The following is an 11314-nucleotide window of genomic DNA, read 5'->3' on the forward strand; positions in this document are numbered from 1 at the left end:
GCTGCATTTAACCTCAGCTGTAACCTGCAAAGACCTGTTACAACACTTAGAACTGACCATCCCCATAAGTGAAGATACTCTGAGCAAGACTGAGAACAGCTTGCATAGACAGCCTTTTAAATTATGTCCTTCATTTATAAATAAATTGATTTAAAATACTACAAGATTTAAAATATTAGAAGTTACTAGATTACTCTATAAGTGCTCTTCTTTCTGACCCAGACCATACTGTTAAACCAAGGTTTTGGTATTTGTGGTTTCTTAAAATACTCCTATCAGTATTTTCAGTGCATGTGGAGACTGTGTAAGCAGGGAAGGGTAGTGTCCTAATAAGCTGCATCATAACTCACATGGCAAGTTTTACTGTTTGTGTTTTTTTTTAAACTTCTCTTTCAGTTTCTAGAAGATCTGCTAAATCCAAATGGTCAGTCAGCAGGAAAGGAGGCCTCTTTCTCCCATCATGTACCTGAATTTTAACATGGAAAGACACGCTCTTGTAAAGCCTCTTGTACTTTGCACTGTGCTCTCCTGGATCTAAGATGTGGCTTGGCACTGCTGTAACAGAGCTCAGCAAACATGGAGAATATTTCAGTACCTGAGGGATGTCAGAGCCACTCTCTAGGAACTGATTTTGAAAGCTGGTGACATCAGCTTTTGGGAAATTGGGATGAGCTGAAACCAGAGATAGTTCAGTCCTTACTACTGATGCAGAAATATTCAAGTTCACAGATTTTTTAAAATGCTTTTACAGCAGTGCCAAGAACAAGTTGAATATCAAGCCCTGTTCCAGAGAGTGCCCATCCATTCCCCCACCCACAGGAACATACAGCATCCCTTGGCATGTCCTGAGCCCCAGGGATTCACCTTTCCTGCCACCGAGCCAATGGGACTTGGTGACACAGGGAGAAAAAAATCTAGGGCTCCACATGGAGATAAGAAGCTGCTTCTCTTTCCAGAGGTAGCTGTGTTTGAGGAAATACCTGCAGGCCTTGGGTTTTCCATCAAAATGTTTTAGGATGTTATAGGTCTGTGTGTGTTAATCAAATCTGGTTTTGAATAAACATGAGGGGAGAAGGTTTCTCACCAGAACATGGAGACTGCAGAAACCCTTCCACTTAGTGGTACTGGGTTGTAAAACAGAGTTGGATCTATTTACATAGAAAATTGTATATTTGCATGTGGCAGTATGAGACTGAAGATGCTGTTAAGAGAAATCTGTACTAGTTTTGCACATTTTTATAATTTTTATCTATGCCATTAAATTGCACTACACAGAGCAATAAATCTCCTTCCCAAAGCAACACGCTTGTACCTTAAAAAAGCAGACAAAAAAATACTCTCTTGCCTCTATCAATAGTTCCTCTTATCTTCTGTTTTTAAGTATCTTCCTCTATGGCAGGAGTGCAGTTAAAGCTCTTTGGTCACTCCAGTTATGTGAAAAATGTGAAAATGAGCACAGTCTCAAGTGGAATAATAAGTCTAGAGTTCCTTACATGATACCCACATTCAGCTTGGAACTATGATGCCTTGGGGTGTTGAAAAAAATTGAAGGCAGCTCAAACTGTTTACATAGCAAAACCAGCATTGGGGGTTTTGTGAATCAAAGAAATTTCGGTTCAGGTATATCAGCTGTTTAATGGCTGCCACACATGAACAGGAAAATTCATCAACAATCAGCCAGATGAATTTCAGCCTCAAGCGGCACATCTGATTCAGGCAGCCTGGTGGTGACACAAGGGTTTCATAAATATCTGGAGAATTAATAAGTCCAACTAATTTTCAGTTTACCTGCAATTGGCCATCCACTCTTTTAAGACACTTTGGGAGGCCCAGGGTGTTTTGAGTATTTTTCTGCAATAACCTTAAGAGGAGGCAGAAAACATTTCAGATCATGAAAAGTCAGATTGCAACTCTTTAGTGAGGAAAACCACAGCTTTTCAGTGATCACCTTTCCGTTTATGTCCTCAAACCTTCATCTTCTCCTCCATTCAAAACTTGAAAATCAAACTTTGAATGTTTCATATTTCCATTAAGAAAAAGGAAAAAAAAAACCCTCAGAAATTCTCCTGGATGTTTTTCCTTTCCAGAACAGCATTCAGGATTGTCAACCAATTCAGGAAGTACCAAATGAAAAACATAGCTACTAACTGGAAAAGACTTGATTTTCAGGAGCATAGGATTACTTCAGAAACCATTATTTACAGAAGGTAATATTTATTTATGTTAGCAACCCAACTGGTCTCACATCACTGCTCTTTGCAAGTGAGTATTGTAAAAATATGGCCATCAGTTAAAAAAAGAGAAAATTGTATCCTGTGTGGTTTCATTCCTCTCCCTCCCACCCCAGCTGATGGGACAAAAGATGTATTTAATTTGTGAAGTTATAGATATTCCAGAGACTCTACAGGAAACCAGTGGACCTACCAGTGTGAAGCCCAAACACATGCTATAGACAAAGTGTTCCTCTGAAAACCATCTCTGAACTCAATATTAACAAAGTCACAGAACCGAATTTGAAAGTCATTTAAAGAGGCAAACAAAACCCCTCCACTGGTGTGAGCGACCCAGTCTCATAGGGCACTGCACACCAGTGGGGACACAGCTGTTGTTAATCAGAAGGTCTTAGTGTTGGGTTTAGGTTTATCTGGAAAATAAGCAGCAGTGGAGTTTAAATCTTTCAAGTTCCTGTATGTCCCAGTAGTGTGGACAGTAGCCCTGCACCTCCCCTGACCCAGCAACTCCCTCTGCCCAAGCCAGCCTGTCCCTTTGGAGCTCAAGATCTTCCCAAAGTCCCTTTAAAGCCAGGGAGCAGCTCTCAGAAGTGATGAGATGTGATGTGATGTGCAGTTTGGATTATATCCTCCGGGCTCTTATGGGAGTTACACAAGCTTAAACTGGTCTGTAAGAGGGAAGATTCTTAAGAAATGTAGTGAGCAATTTAAAAAGCAGATTTATCAGCACTCATTACAATCTATTCAAATGGAAACGTCTTTAAAATTGGCTTCACACTTTGTGCACTTGATTTTTCCTAGGCATCCTTGCTAGTTCTCCATTGTAAACAGCCATTTCCACTCCTGAACACATTCTACAGTGCTGCAGTGTCTGAGAGAGCTGACAGCAATCACCTTTTTGACACATGATGCCCCTGGGTGATAATTAGCTTCCATTACACAGACAAGCGATTCTGCTGGGAAGAAGCAGTGGAATTAAGCACATGCCTGTTCCCCACCTGCATTTCCCAGGCGGGATGGAGAGCAGCCTGACAGGTGACATTCACACCTCGTGTGTGACCTCGCAGCCATCGTGCTGATGTGCAGCCAGAAAAAATACACAGCTCTAAGCACAATGCAAAGGAAATTTAAATAATCCAAATGGTATTTTCCCACCTGCAAAGCAGCAGTGTGAGCAGTCAGCATTTCTCACATGACCGTGGCTTTCCCAGCTGCAGCTATGCAAAGCAGGCTTGCTGTTGCATAGTAGGACTGCTGTGAGCATGGTGTAATCTTTCAGCCACCCCAGCAGAAGCTTTCTCCTGACAGCCTCCTGGATGTTGAGGTACACAGCACATCCCAGGACTGCTCAGGGCACGTTGCAGAAAGCTTCTAAGTACACCTTGCCTTTTCAGAAGACACCAGCTAAATGCACGTTCTTGTGCTCACTGCTGTAACTGTTCTAATGGCTTGGTCCTGTTAAATAAGGACAGCAGTTCACAAGCTCTGATAGCAAAAGGGTGGTTCATATCCTCCAAAGGAGAAGCAGGGCAGAGGAATCCTGCTGAGAGCCTTCCCTTGGACTGACAAGGAGCTGCTCTATCACCTGAGCACTCGGGAGCCCCTCCCCACATCGTGACTCGCACAAGCTGTAGTTCGCAGTTCTCCATCTGTGCCTCATCCAGTACACAATAACCTTTCACGCTGCCATTCCCACCTGCACTAGGTAAGTAACAGGCTGCCATCTGAACACAGTTGATGCATGCACTGAGACAGGAACCCTTCCAAAATGTCCCCACGGAGTGTGATCAAGATTTAACAAGCCCACCTGTCCTGTGCCTCCCTGGAGCTTACAGACCAGTTAGGAATCCCCGTGGTGATTTGTAACAACTGATAGGCAGAAGCATCCCAGACATTTCTGGCTCCTTAGTAAAGGGATTCTCTCAGCTGACCCCATTGATGTGCTTCCCCCAGCCACCAAGAGCACACCAACCAGGGAAGAAGCCTCTTGTTTGTAACACTTCCCAGCTATTTCCATCCTCTTTTCCTAGGTCTGCAGGGAAGGGATTGTTTAACTCTGGTGGATCAGGCATGCATTGCACATTTATTCTGTTTAAACCTTAACACCATCCTGAGGTACTCGCTTTCAAACATATTTTGACATTTCTCTCAATTTTTGCAGAATTGTCAGCTGTGGTAGAAACAGCACTTGAGTCGAAGTTTCAGTCTGTTTTTCAAGTTGAAAATTCCCAGTGCCTGACTTCTGTTTAAACTCTTAAGTACCAGATGTCTGTCAGCCCTGAGCCAGCTATTATTATTTAGAAACTTTGGCGATGGCTATCAGTGATGGCAGTCATTTTACACAGTGGCTGTGACAAAATTGATTTGCCACCATTTAAGGTCTTCCTCGCATCAGAACCTCATGCAGGTGACAGGATGCATTTCACAGCTTGACCAGAGGTGCATCTGTGAGCTATTAAATGTGAGGTGATTCAGCGTGGGGATAAAAATAGGGGCAAATCCAGTGCTCCTTCATGGCAACATGGCAACACCCAGGGCCACTGCTTAATGCTGAAGTGTTCCTTGTCAATTCAGAGAAACCTAAACATTCAATCTCTTTGGTGCTGAGACAATCTGAAGCAAATTGTTGTTGGTGTTTTCTCAGCGTTGGAAAAACCTGAATCATTCAGCTATTTCAGTGTTCTCCCGAATTAAGAAAGATGAGGAGCCCCATGTAAAACTCTGAGATTTTCCACTTTCTTTCACGCAAACAAGATGGCCAAATTGTGATTGAATCAGCAGCGTTCATTGAGGAATTTCTTAACTTAGACTTGGTAACCTGAGCAACCTTTCAGTATACATGCTGGATATAACATTATATGCTCTGTATAATATAGCCAGAGGAGTCTACAGATGCCAGGCTATGAAAATTATTTCCCTGCTCTTTGGCAGACTCCACAGGCAGACGGATTAGATTATATTCTATTTCTTTCTGGTTTGAAATATATTTAGACAACTGAATGGCTTTTCACTTAGTGCTTGTCCTGCAATTAATTTCTCATATCCTTCCTTTCGGTCTGGTGAGGATTTTTGGAAGCCTAGTGCATTGTACTTTGTCCTGCCTTGTCCTTCCATTTCTGGGGAAGGAGGGCACACTCCTATTTCCTGTAAGGAAAGCCATTCAGGCTTCTTTTTGCAGAAAGATGTTTGTTACCCTGGTATCCCATCTCTTCCTGTGAACAGAGAGAGAGAGAGAGAGCTTTTTTCCTTCTCCCACTGACCAGATTCAAAGGCATTGCAGCAGAACCTCATGGGGTGCAGATCACAGCAGGTCTCAGATCAGTGCCAGAGCAAAACCTGAACAGTTGCAGAGACTGTTTGCTTTCCTGTGAACTTAGAGCCACAGCTTGTGTAAGTCCAGGGTGTATCTGAGGCCTGAAGGGACTGTGGTGATCCATGGTGCTTTTATGTCAACACTAACTTAACCAGAGGCCTTGTAATGGTGAATGTGGCAACTGTTTACCTCGTTTGTCAGAAAAATGGCAGAAATCTCGGAAAAAACTTGCCTCCAGAGACTCTGAATCCTTCCTTTATTACTAATGAATGGCATTTCATTCCAGCAGAACTAAGCCACCAAGCAGTTAGTGCTGTCAAAGAGTAGGCAAGTCTTCTAGCTATCAGCTTTCTTGTCAGGCAATGCAAATCATAGAATCACAGAATGGTTTGGGTTGGAAGGGACCTTAAAGCTCATCCGGTGGCACCCCTGCCACGGACAGGGACACCTTCCACTATCCCAGGCTGCTCAGAGCCACATCCAGCCTGGCCTGGGACACTGCCAGGGATCCAAGGGCAGCCACAGCTCCTCTGGGCACCCTGTGACAGGGCCTCAGAACTCTCACAGGGAAGATTTTCTTCCCAATATCAGATCTAAAGTCTCCCCTGTTGATGTGGCTCAACTGGGTGCTGTTCAACGAGCATGAGGAGCAGCAGTGGCAGCCAGGGGTGCTGTCCAGTGACAATAACCTCTGCTAGGGAATAGGAGCACCCTGAGCCACTTCCAGAGGATAGGCTTCAGCTCTAAATGCATTATAATTCTGTAGAAGTGACCAGGAGTGACAAATACAGGGTTTCTGTTGCCAGGCATGCTGTGTTGGGAGACTGGAATGTAACACTTGCACATGGAAATTAGCATTCATCTTTCTTAGGAAAATGCAAGTATTTTTAATAGGATCCTGCTATTGCAGAATGATCTGAAGCAGTACCCCTTAACCTTACTTGTCCAGCCATCAGTCAATCAATCAATGAATCAATCACACACCCTGTTTCCCTGTTGGTAGGGGAAAGAGGCCCTTTTAGCCTAGCAGCTGTCCTGTCAGGGTTTGGTTTCAGGGAGAAGCTGTGGATTTGGCACCAGCCTCAGCCAGCTTGGAAAATGCAGGGTGAACACTTCCTACTTGCTGTGAGAGGTTTTCAGAGCTGAGTGGGGTCTGTGTGTTGCTGGCTCTGCTGTTCACATCCTCCCACTCATTCTCCCAAAACTTTAGACAGATGAGAGGAATTGGCAGGAAATCCAGGCTGCTCACAGGAGTGATATTTTAGCTTCTGTGCTGCAGACAAATATTCACAAACTTTGTTAGGGTCTTTGGATCCAGGAACTCTCACTTTACACCTTCTTGGTGATGCTCTTGATTTTGCATTAGCCTGAAGAAGGACCTGAAGCAGCTTTGGGACACTCAGGTAGCGGAAAAGAATAACTGGCTGATAGCTACAATGTGTTTAAAACTGCATTTTGTCCTGGAACACCCAAATGCCTGCTCTATCTGCTTCATCTCTAAACATTTGCTTAAAAGCAAATAGAAAACTAAAAGAACCTGCATCATGTCAGACAATCTAGTGATTTAAATTATGCAGGTAGCAGATTAGTAAAGCATTTAGTAGGATGTAAAGCACATGTGGCAATCTACAGAAGAGTGAAAAGAAACAGCTGAAGGTGCTGTGAAGGACAGAGGTGCCTGCAAGCCATGATATGTTCTCATACTCTTCAGTTTCTCTTTCCCCAGCTATTTTTTTTAATTAGTTATAGCTACATCTCCCAGGACTCTCTTCTGGATGTGAACAACTCACCTTAAACTTCATTTCTGTGCAGACCTCCCAAGAGGCAGGCTTGCATGTTATGTTAATACGCATTTCTACCAATATCAAAAAAGGACAGTGACAAAACAAAACAACGTAACTTTTTCTTTGTATTTCTAACATGAATGAGGCTGTCTAGGCTATTTGATTATTAGAAAGGAATTAGCTGTCAAATCCTTACAGGTTTCATGTGACTGAGTTTTGGGTGAAGGATTAAATCCTCAGATAGGACCAAGGAGGGAAGATGGAAGCCTCTTAGCACCTCCTCTTTCTTCTTCATGCTTTTCCTTCCCCTTCCTTGCCTCCACATCTGAGCATGCTACAAGTTTTTCTTTACAGGAAATAATTGTTGGGTGCTCATGAAGCATTATGGAAACATTTGTGCTTTATGTCTTCCAGAAAAATATATTGATGTGCCTAAAGATGGGAGAGGTAAGACCAGACTTCAAGGAGCAGCTTTCAAGAAAATCAACTAAATGACAAGAGCTGAAAAAATTATGGATAAGCAGGAAAGACTACAAGAGGGAGATTGAGCAAGTCACCTGAAGACAGACACCATTCAAACAACTTCTACAGGCAAATGATACAGAAAGAGTCTCCAGGAGAAAGTAGTCTGTAAGCAATATTTTAATTCTAGACTGACCATATTATCTCTGAAAGAAAGCATCATATTTGAGAAAATGCTCAGTAGGAAGAAAATTAAGTTGCTCTGGCAAATCCACCCAAAGGTGGAAAACAACCACAAGACAAACCTTTGGTAGATAACTTTTCTTTGCCTCCCCATCCATCAATTGCCATTTGAGCCTAATCTAAGTGTCAGAATCCTGAATGTGAGTTTTTCCAAAGTTCTCTGGTGAACGTTTGGTCACAATAGGGTAGATGCTGGCAGTCCACCTCACTGTTAACCACATTGTCCTATGCATTGCAAGGTAAGCAGAGCCCTTTCACTGAGTCAGCTGCAGGGTAGCAATCCCTTCAACCCTAATGCACCTTTTTTGATCACTGGCAGTGATTCTAAGACATCAAACATCTGAGCACGTCTTAAATTCAGGTTCACACACCCTTTTGAAGAGAGCAACTTTATTAGGATGTAACACTATTGCACTCCCATAATCCTTGAAGCTAAAAGAGAAACAGTAAAAAATCGACAAACTGTATATATCAAAAGCAATAATACCATTGTCCCTGTACTTCACAAGGCAATAGTCCAATTTCCTCAGCCACTGACTGGCTTCAGAGTTTACCCCACACGAATCTCAGAATCTGCCTATAAAACAGAAAGGCAATGGCTCTGCCACAGATGTACGTGGAGCACTTGGTTGGCGTAATTTACTATGTGACAGGGTTATTTTAAAATTATACAGTATCAATTACATGAGGAAATCCTGTGAAATTCAGTTATTTAAGATATATACATGGAGAACCTGGCGATAGCAGCCAAACAGAGGAGTTCACCTGGAAATCATAACACAAAGCCATGATAATGCCAGTTTAATCCTTCATGTCTAATATTTTGTCCTGCAAATCTGAGTAACTTTAAAATAACCATACATTTTACCATGTAACCACAACATGAGGGACACCTCATTAATGAGTAATCAAATGTTCCTTTTGTATTTCTTTGGCTGAATGAATTTCAGTCTTCTCTTGAAATCAAAGGGATACTCTTCTCAGTGATTTAATTCACGGCTACTGGAGTTCAGGATGGTAAATGACTAAAACTGTGCAGGAATAAATGAATTCTCCACCCTTCCTTATTGGCTCCAAGATCCATAATCCCTGCAGACACCCAAAAAAGTATCCACAGTAACCAGTCTTACCTTGGTGCTCTGCAGTGACTGCTTGGTCCTTTTACCTTCTCCCAGCACCTACTTTCATTGTGAGGTGATGACTGCCACAGAGAGCTTTGGAAAAAGCTTATGTTCATAAAGGAATTTGTATTAGATACTGGTTTGTGTGACTTACTGTATTTTGTAAGGGTTTTTTTCCCTCTGGGAATTGTGCGTTATTAATGAGCAGTTTTATGCTTTACTTCTAGTACATGTATACCTTGTAATGGATGTGCTTTTTGTTTGTTTTCTTTTATTCTCTTTACAGAGCCAGTTAATATAAGGTAGATACTCTCTGGCTGACATTCTGATTTTGACTACCAATTAATTTATGGATAAATCCATATTGTAGCTGGTGAACAATTTTTCATCAATTGTGTTGTTACAATCACTCAATGGTCTCTCTATTTTAGTAGAATATAATATCCTGAATAGGACTAATGCTAGTTGGGCCTTAAATTAAAGGGAAATAGTGCACCACGTATTTCCCTCCCACCATTTCTATCAGCCCTTGTCCCTTGCTGTTGGGACACTGGAGAAGAGCTCTGGGTACCCAAGCAGTCACCTGAACATCTCAGCCACCTCTGAAGCTGTGCTCTGACCTCCCCCTGCATTTCCTTGATCAAAATTATGGTGAACCAGATAAATTGCAATGAATTTTTCTTGTATTTCTGCAGAAAGAGGCTGGTTCAAACACAGTCTTTCTCTAAAATAAACAATCTGGACTAAAAGAGTTGTATTTTCCTCTACGTCCATCCTGATATGGCTGGAAAAATGAGGGGTCTAAAATTAACATTTACAAAATTGCATAAATTATACACCCTCTGTGACAATGGCATCTCTCTGTCTCAGTGGCTCTGAGTGACCTTCCTGCTCCAGAAGCCTCCTCCCTTGTCCAAATAATTTCCTCTCCTCTATTTCACTGAGAACTGTGTCCAACTTCTTAGCAAATTGCTGTGTATAGCGTAGGACATAAAAAGATAAGTTACAAAGCTTGTGCAGGACTCGGTGTTGTAATTAACCATCTTTTGTGCCTGGTTAGCAATTTTACAAAAACCAGAGTGACAATAATCTGGCCTCTTAATGTATCCTTCAGCATATTGTAGCAACTATTTTAGACACCTGTTTTTTATTGTTTTACTACGGCTGTAATTTCTGTATGAGGACTGTCCACTTGAAGAAGTGGTGAAGTAATGTCAAAATTATTTTTTAAAGTCAGTTCTATTCCACCACCTGTGACTGTGTATGAAAAGTAAAGCAACAAAAACAAAACCTCAACTACTCGTCAGGAAGAAACATCTCAGCCTCTAAAGTTCTCTTCTGTAAGACAGGCATTTCTTCTAGTCCTCCTTTTACAAAAGTAGTAAATTACTCAGAAGATAATATGTATACAGTACAATAGTCTATTTTAATAGTCAGCAGACTACTTTAGGCTAATTAAGCTAACTAGAAATTCTAGGGTTGCAGTGATTTCTCTTTATTGATACATTGACAAGAATACTGTTTACATAACACGATGTTTGAAATCGATACGTGCCAGTGTCCAGTGATTTGCTAATCTAGTTTCTGGTCTAATCCTGTCCTATTTTTTGCAGCATTCTCTGACTTCATATTATGAATCATGTTGTCTTTCTAAAGTGATTGCCAAGTAAACCAAAAATGTGTTTTACACTGCTATTGCACTGCTCTTGTCTTTATATACAGTAGTTTTTATAAAGATGTCCTTAGGTTTTAATAAATGAATGTAACGTAAACTAATCTCTGTAATAAAACTGGCTTTAATGTTTCAAAGGCTGTCTGGAATAGCTGTAGAGATTTGAGCTTCCAAGGATTTCAGTAGCTTCAAAATTCGTGGCTTCCTTTCCATCTGCAGGAAATCCCCAGATGCCAGAGCTCCGTGGTCTGCACAAGGGTAGAATGAAGAGAGTGTATCTAACCCAAAGAATAAATTTTTTCTGGGGGGAAGGGGCCCCAAGAAACCAAACCACACCACAAAAAAAACCCCACTAAGGCCACTGCATAAATCAATAAAGGTTCCATTTAGTCTGCATCACGTTTCCCGCAGTTGCTAATACCAGATATTTAAGAGGGAAGTGTGGGATACTGAACAGAGCCTGCTAAGAAATAAACATAATATTTCCA

The 11314-nt window shown here is 41.7% G+C and overlaps 1 protein-coding gene across 3 annotated transcripts in view; it reads left to right on the top strand.

Annotated features, from left to right (window-relative positions):
• Window positions 1–10963, top strand: part of SHISAL1 (shisa like 1) — a 66192-nt gene extending 55229 nt beyond the window's left edge. For 2 of the 3 annotated variants that reach the window (XM_085048971.1, XM_085048970.1), the window contains exon 5: window positions 7743–10963. In XM_085048971.1, coding sequence (XP_084905097.1) covers window position 7743 — 1 coding nt within the window. In that variant the 3' untranslated portion in view covers window positions 7744–10963. Of the gene's footprint in view, window positions 1–2087; window positions 2754–7742 lie in introns of those variants that run through there. The other variant, XM_085048972.1, reaches the window with a different exon arrangement.
• Window positions 10964–11314: the final 351 nt, after the last annotated feature.

The sequence above is a fragment of the Lichenostomus cassidix genome, chromosome 1Aa, assembly GCF_008360975.1.
Source record: "Lichenostomus cassidix isolate B80296 chromosome 1Aa, HeHo_3.0, whole genome shotgun sequence".
Lineage (NCBI taxonomy): Eukaryota > Metazoa > Chordata > Aves > Passeriformes > Meliphagidae > Lichenostomus > Lichenostomus cassidix.